This window comes from Octopus bimaculoides, chromosome 24 (genome assembly GCF_046866305.1).
Source record: "Octopus bimaculoides isolate indiv1 chromosome 24, ASM4686630v1, whole genome shotgun sequence".
Lineage (NCBI taxonomy): Eukaryota > Metazoa > Mollusca > Cephalopoda > Octopoda > Octopodidae > Octopus > Octopus bimaculoides.
Genome location: NC_142951.1, coordinates 33,890,170 through 33,913,236, shown reverse-complemented (window position 1 = coordinate 33,913,236; position 23,067 = coordinate 33,890,170). Strand labels below are relative to the sequence as shown.

At 39.5% G+C, this 23,067-nt stretch overlaps 1 protein-coding gene across 1 annotated transcript in view; it reads left to right on the top strand.

The window, feature by feature from the left end:
• The window catches only part of LOC106870280 (uncharacterized), a 34,164-nt gene extending 16,330 nt beyond the window's left edge, over window positions 1–17,834 (top strand). The window contains exons 3-4 of the mRNA XM_089340756.1: window positions 10,685–10,743; window positions 15,722–17,834. Coding sequence (XP_089196882.1) covers window positions 15,726–17,645 — 1,920 coding nt within the window. The 5' untranslated portion in view covers window positions 10,685–10,743; window positions 15,722–15,725 and the 3' untranslated portion in view covers window positions 17,646–17,834. The remainder of the gene's footprint in view (window positions 1–10,684; window positions 10,744–15,721) is intronic.
• The last annotated feature ends 5,233 nt before the right edge of the window (window positions 17,835–23,067 follow it).

Below are 23,067 nucleotides of genomic sequence, written 5' to 3'. Positions count from 1 at the left end.
CCTATTCAGCCCGATTTCCATCAAATCAAGGGCATTCCAACCGTGACCATCTACCCAGACTTTTATTCAGCCGCAGCAACCTCCAGGAATGCAGTGTCGAATGTGTTCTTCCTTATTTTATAATTTTAAGGCTTGTTTGTTGGGAGTTTTAGTTGCTCTTTTTAGCATCTCGAATGACCATATAGAGGCTTCCTATACACATATACACACACACACACACACACACACACACGGCAGGCTTCTTCCAGTTTCCTTCTAACAAATCCACTCACCATGCTTTGGTCAGCCTGAAGCTATAGAAGACACTTACCCAAGGTGCCGTGCAGTGGGATTGAACCTGGAACCATATGGTTGGGAAGCAAGCTTCTTACCACACAGCTATGCCTCTTGTAGAGAGAGAGAGTGTGTGTGTGTGTGTGTGTCTCACACTGCTCCAGTTCACTCAGCTGGCAAAAAATAAGCTGTACCCCTATTTTAAAGGGCCAGCTTTGTCACACACTCTCTTTCTCTTTCTCTCTCTCTCTCTCTCTCTCTCTCTCTCTCTCTCTCTCTATATATATATATATATATATATATATATATATATATATATATATAAAATTGCTATTTGTAAATCTTTCAATGAAAGACATTCAGTAACAATACTCTAGAGTAAAGATTATTTGCCAACATAATGTGGCAGTCCTGGTTAGGACGAATATTACTGCTATTTAGCCCCAGGAAACATTGGTCTCCAGCTGGCTATACGGCACACCATCTGTGTCCTTATATTTTCGAAAAAGGGAGTTCAGCATCCCCACTCAGCACAAAAGCATAACTGTTCTTGTTCGAAATATATAGTTTTCAAAGTGACACAGTTACTGATCTAATAGAATGGAAAATTAGCTGTTGTTTAACCCCAGGTCAGCCTTGCTTGAACAGACCATGATCAAAGACATTCCTGTCATGACTGTCCTGTCTGATTTTGTGTATATAGACCATGCAATGTATGTGCTCCTTCTTTCTTTATGAAGCCAGTAGGTTGTGATTTGAGAGAGATTTGGGTGCTATTTCTAGCAGGTCACATGAACTCTTAGATCTTCCATTGTTGGCTGTGGCTTAGCACCAAGCACCATCACAGTGACACATCTATCATAGAAGCGCAGGGGGGGGAGTGAGGAATATAGGAGGGAGGGAGTCAGGAAAAGAGAGGGAGAGAGAAAGAAAGGGGGGGGTGTCAGAATTGGAAAGAATTTGAATTGAAAAACCAAAAAAGGGAAAATGAATAAATATATAAAATATATATAACAAGAGAGAGAAGGGATTAAAAATAGAGAGGGAGAGAAGATAGTGACAAAGAAAGTGTGAGATAGAGAGCGGGGGGGGGGATAGTGGGAGAATAGAATAGAAATAGGGAGAGAGAGAGAGAGGCGGGGAGGTAGAAATGAGTCATTGTTCAAAAGGGAAAAGTGTGTGTGTGTGTGTGTGACAGCGGGCTGAGTGTGTGTGATTCATGAAGGTCAGCTACCTTAGGACTAAAATAAATAAATAAAAAGTAGAATAAAGTTTTTTTATCTGGAGGAAAAAAAGTGCTGACAAATAAATGTCAGTTTGCCAAGCAAAACAACTGGAGCCAGAAAGGAAGGAAGGAAGGAAGGAAGGATTTTGGTCAGGTGTGATGAAATGTAACACAGTCTGGTCTTAGCGGAATGGTGATGATAAGCAATGAGGACTGCCTTGCTCTCTTTTCTAGATTACACAGTTCCTCTCAAAGGGTATATAATACATATATATATATATATATGTATATACACACACACGCGCACTTGCGGTATGTATGTGTGTAAGTGTATGTATGTGTATAGTCACTGCTATAGTGTGTGTGTGTGTGTATATATATATATATATATATATATATATATATATATATATATACCGGAGTAAGCACATGAAATGTGCAACAAGGTGGGAAAAAGAGTACTCAAATACCAAAGGTAGAGTAATATGCTTTATTTAAAAGCAGCAGAAATATAACAAAAGACTGTTACTCTGAGTTTCACGTTCCCGTTCATCGGATAGTTTTGTTCGAAATGGGTTAGGGTTAGGGTAAAACTGTCCGATGAACGGGAACGTGAAACTCAGAGTAACAGTCTTTTGTTATATTTCTGCTGCTTTTAAATAAAGTATATATAAATATATATATATATATATATATATATATATATATATATAGTCACTGCTATGTAAATTCCAGTCCTGAATAGATTGTGTGTGTATGTGTGTGTATTGTCATTGATGTATGAATGGGAAACCCTTGAATGTGTTCCCTTTCTTCAGTTGAGTCAGGATTTGGTGGGGGGGGGGGTGATGGATGGAGATAGGTGGAGGTGGAAGACGTGGGGGAGGGGCGTTTTGTTGTTTTGTAGGGTGGGAAGAAGGGATGGTTTTCTGGCTGGCTTGTTTGTTGGTTGATCCTTTTGAAAGAATTAAAAAAAAAAAAATCTAATTACAGGTGAAAAGGTTTGGAACATGGTGCTTTTTATACCTACCAGCAGAACAGTAGTAGTAGTAATCTGTAGCCTCTTCTTACCTCTTCTTCTTGTCTGCTTACCAATTCTTTCAGCCTTATTTTTCTCTCTCTATCTCATCTCAGTCCCCCCCTCTCTCTCTCTCTGATGTCTTACTCAGTAAAAGACTTGATATTCAGCTCTTTTTTTTATTTCTTGTTTTCTCCCCTCTTGGTCTCCTGTTGCTCTTTTTCTTTCTTTCTTTCCTTCCTTCTTTTTTCCTTCTTTCCTTTTTCCTTTCCTTCCTTCCCTCCTTTCCTTCCTTTTCCTTCCTTCCTTCCTTCCTTCTTTTTCTTCTTCTTTGCTTAGGCTTCTCTCACCAAGTTGATGTGGCAGAAAACTGGTTGCATGTTGTTTTGCCCAGTAAGCAAAAAGGCACACGGTTCAATACCCATCAGTGAGTTCATTTATTCTTCAGATAATTAAGATAATGGGGTTGGCTGAAACTCATTAGTGCCAGACCATAAAAAAATTTTTTTACCTAGCAGTGTATTTTTTTCATTACATCACCAAAATTCCTGGGACCAAAGTTTTTGCAAGCATTGCCATTTTCCTTTCATTTTGTAGCATCACCACCACCACCACCATCATCACCACTACCAATCATCATCATCATCATGGGGTGGGGGATAAAATAAGTTCCAGGCATGACCACCCCCTCCTTTTACAATGTACTGAGGATACCATTATTCGATGCCTTTATTTTTTTATTTTTTGCTAAACACATTTTATGGTATGATCTGAGAGTGACTTGACTGCTATTTCTAGCAGGCTGGTTGACTGCATAGTGACTGGCCGTCTCGTATAGGTGTGTATATGTGTGTGTGTGTGTGTGTGTGTGTATGTACATGTGAATGTATGTCTGTTTATGCATCTGTATCAAGTAGGCTTGGATGGGAGTTGATGAAGCAAATTGCTAGGTTGGAGAAGACAAAGAAAAGGTATCATAGTAATAGTGGTGGTAGGAGGGAGAGGGGGAGGAGGAGAGTGAGAGCAGAGCAGCAAACAACAGCATAAGATTGTAGCATCATGGTTGGTTTTGTGAGTCTTTGAGAACCAGCCAAAAGTGACCGTTTCTTGGATGCGGTTCCTGTGTATGTGTGTGTGTGCGTGATAGCAGCAACAATGGCACTTAATACACTTTCCTTAGAAACAAAAAAAAAAAAGAAAACGCCATCAAAACTTATGGCCTTGTGTCAAAGAAATCAATATTATTCTCAACGAGAGTGTCATGTCCCCCCAAATGCTGTGTTCCTTGCATCTGTTTGTGCCAAATTTCATGTGAATTAAGTCTGTTAATTGTAATTATCTGCAGATCTTTCCTAATTACTGTGGAAACTGAATGGGCATTCTGGTTAATTGATGTCTTTTTTTTTTTTTTTTTTTTTTTTTTTTTTTACACCTTTTTGATTACGGAAAATGCAAGTCAGTCATTCAGAAACACACAAAGATCGTTAACTTTGCTTAAAAACCATTTGTAATACGGTGTCAGAATTCTTTTTTTTCTTTCGTTTTGTCTCTTGGTGAAGCTATAGCCACAGTAACTGGTTTGTTTTTGTTCTTTTCTACAGGGTGGTCCGAAAGTCTTGTCACCCCTCTACACATTGTTTATTGTTGTTGTTATTATCATTATTTTTTGTTCTAGTAATATAAGATATGCCCCACCCCACTCTGCTCTCACTGTCCGTGAATACCTAAGTGAAGTTTTTCAGGATAGATGGATAGGCGCAGGAGTGGCTGTGTGGTAAGTAGCTTGCTTTCCAACCACATCGTTCCGCGTTCAGTCCCACTGCGAGGCACCTTGAGCAAGTGTCGTCTACTATAGCCTCGGGCCAACCAAAGCCTTGTGAGTGGATTTGGTAGACGGAAACTGAATGAAGCTCGTCGTATATAGGTTTATATATATATGTTTGTGTGTCTGTGTTTGTCCCCGCAACATCGCTTGACAACCGATGCTGGTGTGCTTCCGTCCCCATAACTTAGCGGTTCGGCAAAAGAGACCTATAGAATAAGTACTAGGCTTCCAAAGAATAAGTCCTGGGGTCGATTTGCTCGACTAAAGGCGGTGCTCCAGCATGGCCACAGTCAAATGACTGAAACAAGTAAAAGAGGGTGAGGATTGCATCAACTTCCATCACCTTTTGATTGGCCACCCAAAAGTCCGGACATCACATCTTACGATAACGTTCCGTGGGTCTGTAGGGTATTTTCAAGGAGAGAGTTTCACAAGAACGATACCAGAAGACCCATCAGTTGAAGGACGCCATTCAGAGAGCCTTTGCAACAATCACCAAAGCACAACTTTGGAAAATACCACACAGGACATGGCGTTGCATCATTTTGGGCCACGAAAATGATGGTGTTCATACAGACCTTTTCGATGTGTGACAGCATCAATGGAAGGGAATAAACTAAATCCAGTTCTTGCTTTGGATTACCGCATCCCTTGTTCTTCTATTGTTCTCATTACTTTTTGGTTGGGGGTAACCAGACTTTCACACCACCCTGTACAACAACATCAGGCTGTGAGCTGGCAGAATCGTTAGCAGAACATGTTGGTTACATGGACCCCAGTTCTTGACTGGTACTTCATTTTTATCAACCCCAAAAAAGATGAAGGGCAAAGTTAACCGTGGTGGGATTTGAATTCAGAATGTAAAGAGTCGGAAGAAATGCCACTAAGCATTTGGTCTGACATGTTTAATGATGACGCTAAGACAAATAAGGAAGGAAGGAAAAATGGTAATGCTTTGGTGCTGTTTCAAACTTGGTGGAAACCATTGCTCTTCAGGCTTCTACACGGAATAAGAAACGGAGAGGAAGAAGAAGCAATCCCTTATAATTGAACTGGTCCTTTATTTATCAACCTTCAATGGATAAAAAATGTAATTAACCTTGTCTGGATTTGAACTCGGAATGTCACGTAAAAGGGTCTGTGTTTCAGCTTGGTCGACTTCCTCACTCCTTATTTTCTTTGTGGTATATTTGAGGCTCATTCTTATCGTTTGTTCAATTCACATAGTCATAGCACTGACTACCAGTTCTGCTGTTGTGCACTCTCACTGATTGAATATTATATATAAGTTAAGGTTATACTACCTGGGTTTGTGTGTGTGTGTACTCTATTATATACAAGATATTGTCTATGATGTAGGTTAATAAACTGTGTCCAATGAAATTAGAAAGGAGACAAACTGCTTATATATGTGTGAATGCCTATGTTTATGTGTGTACGAATGGATGTATATTTATATATATATATATATGTGTGTGTGTGTGTGTGTGTACGTATGTTTATGTATGGGTTTTTTTGTGTGGTGTATGTATATGTGTTTGTGTATAATCTGATGTAGGTTAATACATCTTTAAATATAGGTTAATACATCAATGCAGAGAGTGGTGTCCAAACGAAAGGTTGAGGGAGACGGGGTGGGATGGAGTGGATGAAAAACAAAAAAAAATTATAAATAATTAGATATATAAAAAAAAAAAAGAATGTAATTAACAAGCAAACAAACTAATAATAAAAATAATGGCACAAACAGCAAACGGTAATCTCAATCAATATATTTAGTAGTAGTGTTGACATGATGTTAAAAGCAACTTCTCTCGGTGGCTGTTACTAACTACCTGGACCTAAAGGTGGTGTTGGTGGTGGTGGCGACGGTGGTATTTGTTACTGTTTAACCCCAGGTCAGGTATTGAACAAACAGGCCTTGTTTACAATCAAAAGAATTCAAGCACACATTCTTATCCTGTCCCTTTTTTAATTGATTAATTAATTTTTTTTAAGGTGTTCAGGGGTTTGGGAGTTCGAAGTGTGAAGGACAAAGGACAAATCACTAAATCATTATAAGCAATGTGTCTTTGCACTTTTTTCTCTTCTTCCCTCATGATAGTACTTCTGTGTGTGTGTGTGTGTGTGTGATTTGAAAGGATTTTGACTGCTCTTTCTAGCAGGTTGAGCGATCATGTAGCTGTTCCCCTTGTCGGCTCCATGTTACCTTAGTGGTTAGGGTGGTGGCGTTGATGATGGCATTATTGTTGGCGGTGGTGGTGTTAGCAGTGTGGTTGTAGTTTGGGTCTTTGGTGATGGTCATGTTCGGAAGTGGTGGAGTGTTTATTGGATGATGATGTTGGTGATGTTGGAGGTGGTAGTTGTTGTTGTTGGCAGTGGTGTTTGTTGGTGGTGGTGGTCATATTTCATGCTGGTAGTTGTCAATGATGTCAAAGCAAGTCATTGGCTTCTGTTGCTGTTTAGCCCTAGGTCAGTGGTATCCTGATCCTGTAGACTCATGATCAAAGACATTCCAACCAGGACCATCCTGTCTTTTTGCATATCTAGCAAAGCATTGATTGACGTGTCCTTCCCTTTTTCAAGGAGGTAGGTTATAATTTGAGGGACTTAGGTGGCTATTTCTAGCAATGACTGTGCAGTTAAGACGCTTTCTTTGCAGTCACAGGTTTCCGGTTCAGTCCCACTGTGTGGTACCTTGGACCAACCAATGTCCTGTTAGTGAATTTCATAGACGGAAACTATGTGGAAGCCTGCCATGTATACATTTATGTGTGCATGTGTGGGACGTTGTCCTCTACTTACTGCTTAACCGGTGTTGGTTTGTTTATGTCTTTAACTTAGCAGTTTGGCAAAAGAGACCAGTAGAATAATTACGAGGCTGCAAGAATGCATAAACTTTGGGGGTCGATTTGTTTTCCAATGAAACCTTTGAAGGCGGTGCTCTAGCATGGCCGTAGTCTCATGGACTGGAGCAAGTAAAAGACAGAAGATGAAGCAAGCAACATCAGTGTTGGTACTTTTAGCTGTTGTTGTTGTTGTGATTCAGGTCAATGGTTTATTAAGCAGATACTTATGATCAGAAGCATACGTCACAGCCAGCTAGCCAGAGACCCAGCCAACCATGACCTTTCCTCCTCCTCCTCCTCCTTTTATTCTGTCCAAGTAGATCTAGGTTTACATTAGATAATATGTGTGCTTCAGAACAAAAATAGATATTGTTTAACCCTTGGTCTATTTTGATCAGGCAGATCAGACATTCTGATTCCAGATATGACCAGCCTGTCTGTTATTCCGTCATAGTATATCTAGGTTTACGTTAGATAATGTGTGCTTCAGACCAAAAATAGATGTTGTTTAACCCTTGGTCTATTTTGATCAGGCAGACCAGACTTTTGATCGAAAGAGACATTCTGATTCCAGATGTGACCAGCCTGTCTGTTTTTTTTTTTCAGGCACAGCCTATCTAGGACTACATTATCTACTGTGTCTTCTATTTTGTCTTTGTTTTCGTTTTTCTTTTTTTTTTTCTTATTCTATTAACAGTGGAAGGGTGTGATTTGAGGGACGTTTGGCTGCTGTTTCTGCCAGGCCAAGCAATCGCACGAGCTTCTTGTTAGCTTGTGCAGTGTTAGTTAATGTTATCGGTTGGTAAACGTGGCTGTTGTTAGTGCTGCTGTTGTTGTTCATTGTTGTTTGTAATGATTAAATACAGAGGGAGATGGGGTAGAGGTGGTGGTAGTGGTGGTGGGAAGATGGTAATGTGTGGAAGTGCATGTGGTTGATGAGAGAGACTGGTAAGCAAAGAGGGGGAGGGGTAGATGTAGGTGTAGACATGATAGAGATAGGAAGTGGGGTGAGAGAGAGAGACAGACAGCAGGAAGAGTAGCTATAGGAATGGTAGATTGAGAGAGAGACACACACGGGAGAAGAAGGGATAGAAATGATAGAGAGAGAGAGAGAGAGAGATGCAGGAGAAGTAGTGATAGGAATGGTAGAGATAGATAGAGAGAGAGAGATAGACACACACACACACACACAGGAGAAGAAGGGATAGGAATGGTAGATAGAGAGATAGATAGATTGATGCAGTATTTGAGTAGAAATCAATAATTTTAGTGCAAATATTCAATACAGAACTGATAACAATTTTATTTACTTATTTATTTATTCTTTTTTTTTTTTACTTGTTTCAGTTATCGGATTGTGCCCATGCTGGGGCATCACTCTGAACAGTTTTAGTCGAAACATTCATTTATTTGCAGTTGTGTGTCAGTCTCTTTTTGCCAAACCACTAAGTTACGGGAAACGAATACTAATGAACACCAGTTGCCAAGCAGTAACACTAATCTGCACTTACACTTATACACACGAGATGGGCTTCCATACAGTTTCCATTGACCAAATTCACTCTCAAGGCATTGGGTCAGCCCCAGGACCATTGTAGAAAACACTTGCCCCAGGTGCCACATGGTAGGATTGAAACCAGAGCCATGGGCTAATACCTGTGTCTGTTGCTTTTAGTTTTAGTAGAGAGGTCTGTGGTCATGCTGGAGCACTCCCATGAGAAAATAGATAAGTTTTGAGTTTAGACAATTTTTCCATTTAATAGTGTCTTGTCTTTTTTTTATATTCTTTTGTGTGTTCCTGCTCTAAGGCTGTGGCCATGCTGGGGCATTTCGAAGAGGAAGTGTAGCACCCAAGACACATAGCTGAGCTTCTGAAACTGGAAGATGTAGAAATTGGGATTCATGTGTCATCCTCACGTCTGTGGCTTGGTCTCGGTGTTTGGAAACTCGGAGGGATGTGGCATCACATGTCTGTAGAAAAGGTGACAGGGCATGATCCCAAATAAGCACTGACACAAGAGAAAGGGGGCAGTTTAGTCTTCTTGTATGAAACAATCTTCCTAGTGCTGGAAGTACGAGGGTGAGTCAAAGAGTAATGCCATTTTGTTTAGGACAGGTATAATTACCAACACAGGAACATGTATCATACATCAAAATGAAGCTGGTCCTCTGTGGATCACATCTCTACTTCTCAACATAGTCACCGTTTCTCTCAATAGCAAAGTTCCACCTTCGAATGAGTGCATGTATCCCTGCTCCGTAAAATTTTGTTGACTGTTCTTTGAGCCACTTCTTCACTACAGTTTTCACTTCCTCGTCACTGGAATAACCATCCCCACTCTAGGACCAGGACCACCATTATCCAATGTAACCTCTGTTTTCTTTCTGAGCCAGAAAGGAATATGATCTGAGAGAGGGAGGGATATGGCTGCTATTTCTAGCTGATAATGACCACACTGTCTCCACCCCTCACACCCACCCCATCAGCTCGGTAATGTTGTTTTCTTTGTCGTGACATTTACTGTCCTATTAACATTTTCTGTCGTGTAATCCTATCGGATGAGCAGCTTCCCCCCCTCTCTCTTCCATCTCCCCCCCCTCTCTCTCGGCCTTATTGAGCCAGTAGTAAGTTTATCTTTATTTTATGTGTGGGTGGTAGTTGGCAGTGGTGTGTGTTGTGGTGGTGGGGGTGATGTTTTACTGTAAGGTCATTTCATAACTGATATTACAGCGCTTGCCGTATGCGTCCATAACAGTGCACCCATTATGCACATGCACATTCTGGGCGGTAAGAAGAATATTTCATAACAGAGACAGAGAGATATAGAAAAGGCTTTCTGTCTGGCTCTGCGATAAGCTATCCTTTGTCTGCCTTCCGCTGTGGCCATGCTGGGGTACTGCCTCGGAGAGATTTTCGTCAAACAGATTGATGCCAGTACTTACTTTTTTTTTTTTAATCCTTGTTCGTAGTCTATTGATTTCTTTCGCTCGACTGCTAAGTTGTAAGGATGTAAACGAACCAACACTTGCTGTCAAGCAGTTGTAGCGGACAGACATAGATGTAGCCACACATGCACACAATTTCATATACATTCATGTGTGCGTATGCATGCGCACGTGTGTGTGTATACATACATATATATATATATATATATATATCATCATCATTAAGCATCCGTTTTCCATGCTGGCGTCGGTCAGACAGTTTGACTGGAACTGCTAAGTCGGAGAGCTGCACCAGGTACCAATCTAATTTGGCATTTGGTTTCTACAGATGGATGTTCTTCCTGAGACCAACCACTCCGAGAGGGTAGTGGGTGCCTTTTACATGTCACATCACATTAAAACAGGAATTTTTTTTTTATTTTAGGACCAATTTGAAGTGGGTTGCTATCAAAAGGGTTAAATATTTACTCATTTTTTAATAAAAAATAGTTGATATAATAAAATATGATTTTTTAATTGGATTTCTGCATTTATTTCTTGTTGTACAGGTTCTCCACATCGTTTGAAGATGTTTCAGCCATCAAAAGTGAACCTCATTATTTATCCTGTAAGTTAATTATTTTTAATAATTGCTTAACCATATTAACCCATATTAACCATTTAACTGCATTAACCATCTTGTCGTAGATCCTGTTGAGTGTGGCAGTGGCGATGGGGAGGGCTGGTGCTTAACCCCCTATCATTCAAACCAGCCACGTTCAGCCAAAATATATTTTACTTGTTTTATGCTCAAAGTGGCCACATCATGCTTCTCATACTTACCCTACAATCATCATCATCATTGTTTAACATCCATTTTCCATGCTAGCATGGGTTGGACGATTTGACTGAGGACTGGTGAACCAGATGGCTACACCAGGCTCCAATCTGATTTGGCAGAGTTTCTACAGCTGGATGCCCTTCCTAAGGCCAACCACTCAGAGAGTGTAGTGGGTGTTTTTACGTGCCACCGGCATGAAGGCCAGTCAGGTGGTACTGTCAACAGCCATGCTCAGAATGGTGTATTTTACATGCCACCTGCACAGGAGCCAGTCCAGCGGCACTGGCAACAATCTCGCTCAAATGTCTTTACACATGCCACCGGCACAAGTGCCAGGAAGGCGACGCTGGGCACAGGTGCCATCGCGATTTCGCTTTTGCTTGCCCCAACAGGGCTTTGCAAGCCGAGTTTCGTGTCCAATGAAGGAGACGACATTGACATGGGGTGCCCATGCCCACCCCTAAAGAAGATGTGGGTCATAGAATTTAAAGATCTCAGAAATAACATAGCGAAGACATTTGAAAGTTTCCTCATCTGACCATCATCACCAACTTCGGTTCCACTCTAACCTGTCGAACCATAGTTTCTCTCTCAGACAATGGTAAATGATTGCAAGTTGGTTAAACCTGGTCTAATTTTGATCAGAAGAATTCCAACCATGACTGTTCGCCTTTATTATTCAATGTGTCCTTCTTTTTATTTTTTCTTAAAAAACAAAAAGCAGTAGGCTGTGATTCGATTGGAACTTGGCTGCTTTTTCTAGCAGATCAAGTGACTGTATTGAGATTTCTTTGGTGGCCTTAGTATTCATGGGATTAACCTTTAAATCTGTTTATTCTGTTTTTTTTAATCAAGCGGCAGTCATAACGATGTGATGTTGCATATCCCATGTCTTTAATTAAGAGTCATAATGATGTAATGTTTTGCATTCCATATCTTTAATTAAACAACATTTATAACGATAACAATGTAAGTGTGTATTCTGTGTCTTTAATTAAACAAGTCATAACGATGTAATAATAAGTCTATATTCTGTATCTGTAATTAAAACATCATTTCTAATGGCAGTGATATAATAACGTTGAATAGTCTGTATCTTAGCTTAGAGGTATTTCATCTGTCTTTATGTTCTGAGTTCAAATTCCACCGAGGTCGACTTTGCCTTTCATCCTTTTGTGGTCGATAAAATTAGTACCAGCTATGCACCAGGATCGATGTAATCAACTTAATCCCTTCTCCCAAATTCGAGGCCTTGTGCTTCTAGTGAAAAGAATTATTTACATTATTTACATTTGACAGATATTTGTCCTCATCTTGTTTGTTGTTAACACAACGTTTCGGCTGATATACCCTCCAACCTTCATCGAGTGTTTTGGGGGAAATTTCTAACCTGGGTTCTCATCCCCAAGACACCTGATGAAGACACCTGGGTGGGTATATCAACTGAAATGTTGTGTTAACAACAAACAAGATGAGGACAAGTATCCGTCAAATGTAAATAATGAACATAATTCTTTATCTCTTAAATATAGAACTGGAAGAGGATTATTATTATTATTATTATTATTATTGGTGAGCTGGCGGAATCATTAGCACACTGGACAAAATGCTTGGCAGCATTTCTTCTGCTTTTACATTCTGAGTTCAAATCCTGCCAAGGTTGACTTTGCTTTTCATTCTTTCAGTGGGTCAATAAAATGAAATACCAGTTGAGCATGGTGGGTAGGTGGGTGGGATGCAATCGACTACCCCCACCACCACTTCCCCCTAAAATTGCTGGCCTTGTTGCCAAAATTTGAAACCAAAATTAATATATGCACTTAAAGCAGTCTGAGATGAGAGATACCAGTGTGTATAAATAACTCCCACATTCTGGCCAGACCCCCCCCCCCCACCGCTTCCAAGTCTTCAAAATCCTGGAAAAGGTAATGTGTGCTACCCTTCTGCCATGGACTTAAGCCATAACAAAACAGAAAACATTAATGCCAGGTAATATATTCTGACCAAAAGAAAAGAAAGAAGAAAAAGGGGGAAAAAAAAAAAAAAATTTTAAGTCTACCGATTCCAAGCATTCTTTAGCTTTTTTTTTTTTTTTTCCTTTTTCTTTCTCTTTCTCATTTGGTTTCAGTAGTTTTTGTCCGTTTCTCAAAATAGTTGGCTGTCGTCATATTGATTTCTGGTTTGGACAATTGTCAGCAAATATCTTTTAATTCTGGCATCTGTTCTGATTGTTGCTAATTTAGCGATTAGCAACAGAAACCGTCATTGCTGCATAAACAATGTCAAACAGAATCAAACAATGACGGCAATGATGATGATGATGATTTCAGGTACAAAGCCAGAATCTTTGAGACAAGGAACATATTTAATTAAATGGGTCCCATTTAGTTGATTTGTACTTTATTCTTTTGACCCTGGAAGAATGAATAAATGGTAACGTCACCTCCGCTGGATTTCGGATAAATGTCACATGGAATTTTTTTTTTTTTCTGGTGTTCTTACAATTCTCCCAATCCAAACAAGACCAACAACAACAATTATAATAATGGTTTCAAATTTCGACACAAGGCCAACAATTTTAGGGGCGTGGGTAAGTCAATTACATTGACCTCCCCCCCCCCCCCGTGCTCAACTGGGACTCATTTTACTGGCCCCAAAAAAGATGAAAGGCAAAGTTGACTTCCGTGGTATTTGAACTCAGAATGTAAAGATAAAGACTGCTCGGTGTGCTAACAACTCGGCCAGCTCACTGCCTTAATAATAATAATAACCCCTCAATCTCAAGAGAGGGGTTAAGTGAATTACATCGACTCCAGTGATCAGCTGGTACTTATTTCATCGACCCCTAAAAGGATGAAGGGCCCTCTTGGAATTTGAACACAATGTAAAGGTGTACAAAATCCCGCAGTAACGATTCTACCAGCTTTTGCTGCCTTTGCAATTAATAAAAAGAATTACAATGATAACAACACTACTACAACTTATAATATTAATAATTCATTCTTTTATTGGCCACAGGGGCTAATATGTAAGATATTTTAAAGGACATGACAAACGTAAATGACAACACAAGATGATGATAATAAGGGTTTCTGGTTTCGGTGCAAAGCTATCAGTTTTGAGGTGGATGGGGTTGATAGCATTGACCCTGGCTCTTGACTTGGTAGTCTGTTTTTGACCCTGGAAGGTCAAACTAGAACAAGCATGGACTCAGCCTACAACACACAGACACACACACACACACACACACACACACACACACACACACAGAGTTAAATATAATTAAAACAAATTGAATATGTTTTCTGGAATTTATGGTACTCTTAGCAGTTGGTACTTAACTGCTGTTGTATGAGGATAAGGATAAGCACCACGTGTGTTTATCGGAGGTAGAAGTTTAGTAGTCAGGATGTGATTGTGAAAGAGAAAAGCTGAGATGGACAGAGAGAGAAAGAAAGAGAGAATAAAAGACAGACTGACACAAGTGAGTGAGCTCTGACTGCTTCTCACTCCTAAAGTAATTAGTTGAGCTATTGTCTCCTTCTTTAACTACTTGGTGCTTCTGTTTGGTTCTCTCTCTCTCTCCTTTCTACACACACACACACACACATAGACACACACGTACGTTATGTAGAGGCTTTCAAGCTTATAATGTGTGTAAATGTTGGCGTTGCTATTAATTTGGCCATTAGCTTTGTTCTTTGTGGTTCTCTGTGTTTGTAAACTACTTGTGAATTGTGCAGCAATGCTTTTTTTCAAATCATGAACCAGAATCAGTTTGGGTTCAAATCCAGTCAAAGTCCACTTTGCATTCCGTTCTTCTGATGTTCTTTTTTTACTTTAGGCGTTAGACTATGGCCATGCTGGGGCACCACCTTGAAAAATTCTTAGTCGAATGAATCAACCTTGGTACTTGTTTTTTTAAAGCCTAGTAATTATTCTCTTGGCAGCTTTTGCCAAACTGCTAAGTCACAGGGACATAAAAACACTAACACTGGTTGTCAAGCAGTAGTGGGGGACACAAACACAAAGATACACACACACACACACACACACACATATATACGATGGGCTTCTTTCAGTTTCCTTGTACCAAATTCACTCACAAGCCTTTGGTCAGCTTGAGGCTATAGTAGAAGACATTTGCCCAAGGTGCCACACACAGGGACTGAACCCAGAACCATCTAGTTGGGAAGCAGGCTCCTTACCTCACAGCTATAAATCCAAGCTAATGGGTTGATTGAACTATAAGAATGGAGGACCAAGTACCTTGTATTCAATTTGTCTTTTTGCATTCTGAATTCAAATCCTGTTAGAGACCCTAGTTGGATGGTGATGTTGATCCATCACTCAGTTCTTAATCCATCACCCCGATGTTGACCCATCACCCAGTTCTTAATCCATCACCCAGTTTCACACCACCACTCGGCACCTTGTATACCTTCCAGTGACCCCGCTTTTGCAAGCATTCAAAGCAGGTCTCCACTTCTAGGAACCCCTCCCTCACTCTCCATCTGTCTCTGAGACCCTGTAAAGGGTCAGGAGTTCTGCTGTCCCTCTTAAAAAAAAAAAGAAAGAGTTTCTCCTTCACACCCTGAATACCTGAGCCTTGTTTGGAAATGACATTTGGAAGTAAGAAAAGGAAACCAATCTGTATGACAGCATCAGTGTGAAGAGTATCGATTGATTTTAATTATCTAATGAATTGTCAGTGTTTGCTAATTGCAATCTCGTTGTCTAACGATGTATTTGTTTCCTGTTTCAGTCAGATGCAGATTGCTGAAAAAATGATTCTTCACGCTGTCTCTCCGGTTTACCAGTTGATTATTATTATTATTCTCCTGTTGGCTTTTACATCTGTGGTGGAGGTCACGTGCTGCCAAGTTGGTTGCAACTGCAATGACAGCCTTTCTTTGACTTGCTTTGGTATCGACAAACTTGAAAATGTGCCGCCGTATGTTCGCAACATCACCATTAATGGACGTCTGGAAGAATTTTCAGCTCAGTCTCTCTTACCGGCCAACGTCTTCAATCTCGATTTGAGTTTCAACGAATTGACTGGCATCTCTTCAGAGTCTTTTGACGGCCTCACCAGTTTAGCATACCTAAACCTCAGCAGGAACAACATCACAAACATATCTCAGGATGCCTTTTTATCTTTAAACAATCTCGTCTCTTTAGACTTAAGCAACAATAAGCTAGCAGCACTGCCGACAGGTGTATTTTCTCATTTGGTTCATTTGGAATATCTTGACTTACACAATAATTTTCTTCCAGTATTACCAAATTCCATATTCAAACCTTTAGAAAATTTAGAAATGTTGGATTTGTCCTACAACTACTTAACCTACATACCGCCTTTCACACTCATGAACAACAGTATTCTAAAAATGGTCGACCTGCGCCACAACTTGCTTCAGACATTCCATGAAGATTTGCTATTGTCGTTTAGCAATCTGCATCAGGTATCACTGGAAGGGAACCCGATCGATTGTTCTTGTGTTGTGCAAGAGTTTTTGGTTGCTTATAACAACAATCCTGAACTTTTCTATAATTTTCAGAACCTTACATGTCATTCTCCGCCTTCACTAGCAGGGGACCAGGTGTTGCTTTTGAATTACACTGATGTTTTATGTGAAGGACCACATCTGGACTTTGTGAGTGCCAACATGTCTATAGTTAGTCATCAAAATATCCGCTTAGATTGCAATGCTACAGGTTCTCCCAGACCCAGCATTGTCTGGGTAACACCCTGGGGTGACCTGTTTGCACATGATATGCATCTGCATCTATTGACTTCGATATCACAGCCGTTTCTCATGAAGCACACTTATTTAGATTCTAAATACAGTTCCGACATTTACATATCGAATAACGGGTCGCTATTTATCCAGAATTTACGTGGCTATTTTGGTGGTCGGTTCCGTTGTTTAGCAATTAACCCCTTAGGGAACAATTCAGCAACACTAGTTTTAAAGGTTTACTCCCTAATTCCGTCAGTCTACACTATGAGTCTTGTTGTCAGTCTTGGTGCATCCCTTTCTTTCCTTTTGCTGGGGATCTTGTTTGGGTCGATCCGTATCCTCGTACACGTAATAAACAAGCGCAAAAAGAATTTCAAAGTCTCGGACCAAGATCCAGAAATTCAACCAGTCGAAATCAATTCTTCTACAGAAATCGAAAAGATCAGTAACTGCACCAATTCGGATTTTTCTTCATTTGGTTCCATACCATACCTTGACCATTCTCCAGGGGCCTCCCCTCTCAAGTGTACCACACCTGTGACCGATTATGAAGACTACTACGATAAGGTGTCTCCGGACACGAACATCCGGGAGACCCTTGATGAAGTGAGAGCTCGTTTGATGGACGGAGTTGAAAGAAGAATGTTGAAGATGCGGTGCCACGTTCAAACCATTCGTGATACAAGCAGCCAGTACATGCATTCAATTAAGGACACTGGTAGCCATTATGTACAATCTTTAAGAGAGTCCAGCAGCTACGCTGCCAATCGTGTGCGGGCTGGGGTTGTGTTAGGAGTCGAGCAAGTGAAATACCATGTGCAATCCATCAAGGAACTTTGCGGTACCGGAGAAATGGGCTCCCATACAGTTTCGACGATATCCGTTTCCACCGATGTCGACACTCAGAGAAGAACAGAAATCATTAAATCCTATACCTACGTGTGATTTTTTTAACAAAAAAAAATTTTGGTTTTTTTTTTAAAGTTTTTTTTTTTTTTAAATTTCCGTTCTAAATGTCTGCGGTGACACGTAGCATGACAAGGAAATAGCAAAATGAAAAATAATAATTATAATAATACTAATAAATTTTAAATTTGAAAACTAAAACTTAAAATAAAGCCACACCAAAACAAAGTTTGTGGGTTGGTCTGTAGCATTTAAACAGTATATATGTGTGTGTGTGCGTATATATATATATATATGTGTATATGTATATATATATATATATAATTGTGTGCGTAAATGAATATGAGTGTAGAGATAGATTTATACACATACATGGATGCATGAATATGTATGTGTTGTGTGTGTGCATGTATGTATGTGTGTGTGTCTGTGTGTGTGCCTTAGTTCAAATCCTGCCCAGGACATCTTTGCATGTTTTCCTCAGTTCTAAGGTGATACAAAATATTAGGGGGGGTTGATAGCACTGACTAGAACCCCCTTGATGGAGGTGGTTCCAGCATGGCCACAGGCCAGTGATTGAAACATCTTGTATGTATGTATGTGTGTGTGTATATATGGTTATACATGCATGTATAGCAAACTGTATCATAGAGTCGTTCTAACCATTTCAAAAGGCACGGGATCTGTTGACATTCTATTTTCATCTGTCTCTTAAGCGTGCTGTCTATTATGAAGTGTGGAAAAGTTTCGTTGCTCCTCTTTGATCTGTTCGCTGTTGTAGTTCCACTACGTCTATCAAAGCGCCACCTGACAGAGAGTAAGAGATTGATTTTCACTTGATGTTGGAATGGAATTGCCTCGGTGGTGATGTCACCAAAGTGCAACGAAACTGCTTTTCATTCTCTCATTTCATAATGGACAATAACCGAACATGGCCATCACTCACAAGCAAGTAAGACTTGGTAGTATATACCATGCTTTCACTAATTGTTTTAAGTGCTTGTCTAGTCACAGGCAGACGTAGGCACCCTCTTGGCCCTCTCACACGTTGCGTAACCCAGCACCACATCAATGGTGTGACAGCTGGGGAAAGAGAGAGGGCTTTAGCAGTTGGCTGTTGCTTATTTTCCGCTAAGTAGACTGGAGCAGTGTGAAATGATGTACCTGTGCTCTGGGACATGAAGGCATATGGCTCAGTGGTTAGGCTATCAGGCTTACAATTGTGAAGTTGTGAGTTTGATTCCCGGACTGGACTGTGTTGATTTCTTGAGCAAAACACTTTATTTTCACATGGCTCCAGTTCACTCAACTGTAGAAATGAGTTGTGACATCACTGGTGCCAAGCTGTATTGGCCCCTTTGCCTTTCCCTTGGATAACATCGGTGGCATAGAGAGGGGACACTGGAATGCATGGGTGACTGCTGGTCTTCCATAAACAAATATGCCTGGACTTGTACCTCGGAGGGGAACTTTCTAGGTGCAGTCCCAGGGTCATTCATGACTGAAGGGGGTCTTTACCCTTTACCCTTTTTACATATTCAAGGTGCATGTCTCAGTGGTTAGAGCATCAAGTTCACAAACATCAGGTAGTGAGTTCAATTCCTGAACCAGACTGTGTTTGTTCTTGAGCAAGACACTTTATTTCACGTGGCTCCAGTTCACTCATCTGTAGAAATGAGTTGCGATGTCACTGGTGCCAAGCTGTATCGACCCCTTTGCCGTTCCTTTGGATAACATCAGTGATGTGGAGAGTGGAGGCTGGTATGCATGGGCGACTGCTGGTCTTCCATAAAACAACCTATGGAAGACTTGTGCTTTGGAGGGTAACTTTCTAGGTGCAATTACATGGCCATTCATGACCGAAGGGGGGTCTTTTCTGGGACATAATGTGGCGCCTGCTCCAAGAATTGAACATACAACCTTATGACCTTGAACTCAATATCTTAACATTTTTTTGACCCCAGCATACCTGAGACTTGCTCTGATTCTATGATACAAAATCCCTGTTTTAAAGTGATCTAAATAAAACCTTCCATTGGAATCATGCATTAATTTATGTTCCAAACACCAGTTTTAATAACGTCAGTTATTTTTACCAAATTCTTCAAAATTTTCCCAAATTAATTTAACCCTTTATTGTTCAGATTACCCTGTTTTGAAATTATCCTAGCTTTGAGACTTCAATGATGTGATAATATTTTTTAGAATGACTTCATAGAATAGCTGTAAGAGGCTGGATCTAGCTAGTTTGAACATAAAATAGGTAGAATTTTGGGCTGGTTGAGACCGGTTTCAATGTTAAAGGGTTAAACAAAGTTCTTCTACAGAACTAGGATACCAAAAAGGTTAACCCTTTTTACGTAAACTCATATGAGACCACTACCCTTGGTTCTATGATACAAAGTCCCTGCTGTAAAATGAACTAAATTAAAATCTTAATTAAAATTTCATGTTAATTTATGTTCCGAACACCAGCTCAGTAACAACAAGGTTTACTGAATTCATCGTAATTTTCAAAATTAATTGAAACGAAATCTGTGTATTTCAACAGGAATATGGAAATATAAAAACAGAGGGCTGGAGCCCATGTTACTTAACCCATTACCTCCCATAATTCTATTAACTGGAATTTTTTTTATGAAACTTTGATTTCTAGCATAAAACAGCCTTAGAAACACGCTGGAATGATCAAAATAACATTTCAAAATAACATTTTAAATAGAAATAAGTGAGATATTGGGTGAAAAATTCGCAAACCTCATTTGAATATCAGAGAAATATACCTAGTAGATATAGCAAAAAGGTTAGATATGTGTAAATATTGACAGATAATTACGAAATTTGTAATTTTAAGTGATCACTGGTAGGTAATGGGTTAATAGTAGAGCAAGAAATAAACCCAAAGCGGTTGCAACAAATTCTGTGTGTTTGTAAATGGTTAAAAACAGCTCTTTTATAATGTAATTCTTTGTTTTTGCCACTCAGTGGTTCCAGATCAGATCACTTGCCAAAAAAAAAAAAACAACAATTCGGAAATATGATATTTGAGGTTTTCGAGTTGTGCTTTTGGTGGTCACAGGGGTGAAAAAGGAGGAAAGAGCATCGTCTACCTTGCACCAATGATCCTTGCTGTGGCCCACCTCCCTCAGCTATATTCTAATTTGGAAGGCCAGTAATTAAAATACATGGACTTTTGGATTGGTTGAATTTTTATTTAATTTAATTCATTTTTATTTCATTTTATTTTTACCATACAAAATAGGAATTCCAGATAAATTTGAAATTTTGTCAAATGAAAGTTGTAATGTGTTTGTTTGTGTATGTGTTTATATATGTAACTTATGTATGTATACTATATACCATTGAATATATATATCGTATATGTGTGTATATTATATATATATGTGTGTTTGTGTGTGTGTGAGAAGGCACATTGCCTTGGAGTAAGGCTATTGTAGCCGTGGCTGTAAGTTCTCGGCATCGATTCTCAGACTGGTCAGTGCATTGTATCCTTGAGCAAGGCACTTCACTTCATATTACTTCAGTCCACTCAGCGGCAGCAAAAAAAAATGTGTAGCAGGAGCTGCAACAGCAGCTGGGAGTTAACCCTTTGACAGACTAGCATCCTGTCCCATTGAACAAGTGCTAGGGCTTGTGGTACAGCTCTTGGTTGCTTAAATATTGTGGAAACTGGCACAAAGTTTCCCTCCTAAACTTGTAGGCTCATAGTGGACCTGTGTGTGTGTGGTAGGGGTTGTTTGGAAGAAGTGGGGTGGTGGCATAGGATCACTGGTGTGGAATTAGATTTTTTTCATTTGTATTGATTTTTTTTTTTTAACAAAAAAACAATTGTAACCACAATAGAATGTTGGAATTTTTTTTTTTCTTTAAATTGTTTTTCTTTTTTTTTTTAATGAACCTGGAATATTTTTTATGGCTGATATTTATTTATTTATTTATCTGTGTGACTTGAACAATAATATTTAAATTTCATTTTTATTTTTTTTAACACGAGTGTTTATCAAGGAGTAAATAAAAAATATATATATAAAAAAAAACCCAACAATTTAAAAAAAAACAACAAACAAAAAAACTAAAAGAAAAAAAGCAGTGAGATTAGTGAAATCTGATGAGAAAGTGGTTGTGTTTGGGGTGGTGGTGGAATGAAACAAAACTCTAAAATAGTAAATTCTTAAGAATTTGAATTTTGGAAATGGTTGAGTAACTTCAAAAAAAATTTTTTTTTTTTCTTTTCAAGGGTTTTGGGGTTTGATGGTACTGACAAATACCATCTCACAACTTTCAAGCCTTGTGTTTATGTTTGAAAAAAAACCTATTATTACCATTATTATTATTATTATTATTAAGTGGTGAGCTGGCAGAGTTTTGAGAGCGTTGGACAAAATGCTTCATGGCATGTCTTCTAGTTCTTTACATTCTGAGTTCAAATACCACTGAGGTTGATTTTTACCTTTCATCCTTTGGGATGGGAGTTGATTTTAAAAAAAACAAACAAAAAACAAGGGTACCAGTTACACACTGGGGTTGATGTAATCAACCTACCCTCTCCCCTGAACTTGCTGGCCTTAGGCCAAAATTTGAATCCATTATTATTATTATTATTATCAAAAAAGGCAGTGAGCGGGAGAATCCTTGTACTCTGGTTAATGTAATCAACCCTCCCCTGGTTGACTTTGCCTTTCATCCTTTCAGGCTCAATAAAATAAGATACCAGTGAAATACTGGGGAAGCTGAGAGTATTGACTAACTCCCTTCCACTAAATTATTATTATTATTAAGATAGCGAGCTGGCTGAATTGTTAGCATGGCGGCTGAAATGCTTAGCGATATTTCATCTGCCGGTACGTTCTGAGTTCAAATTCCACTAAGGTCGACTTTACCTTTTATTCTTTTGGGGTCGGTTAAATAAGTACCAGTTAGGGGGCCCGATGTAATCAACTTAATCCCTTAACCCAAATTTGAGGCAATGAGCTGGCAGAATTGTTAGTATGCTGGGCAAAATGCTTAGTGGTATTTTGTCCGTCCTTAGGTTCTGAGTTCAAATTCTGCCGAGGTCGACTCTGACCTTTCATCCTTTCGGGGGTCAGTGTATTTGACTTTGTCCCTCCCTGCAAACATCAGGCTTTGTGCCTATAGTAGAAAGAATTAAGGTTGTGGGCCGGCAGAATCATTAGCATACCGGGCGAAATGCTTAGTGGCATTTTGTGTTTACATTCTGAGGTCAACTTTAGCTTTTATCCTTTCTGGGTCGATAAATTAAGTACCAGTGAAACACTGGGGTCAATGTAATCGACTGGTCCCCCTCCCACCAAATTTCAGGCCTTGTGCCTGTAGTAGAAAGGATTATTATTATTTTTATTTGTATTATTATTATTATTGAATGAATTTTGGAAAATAGGGCAGTTAACTGATATAGAATCCAGAGAGAGATTAATAAGTT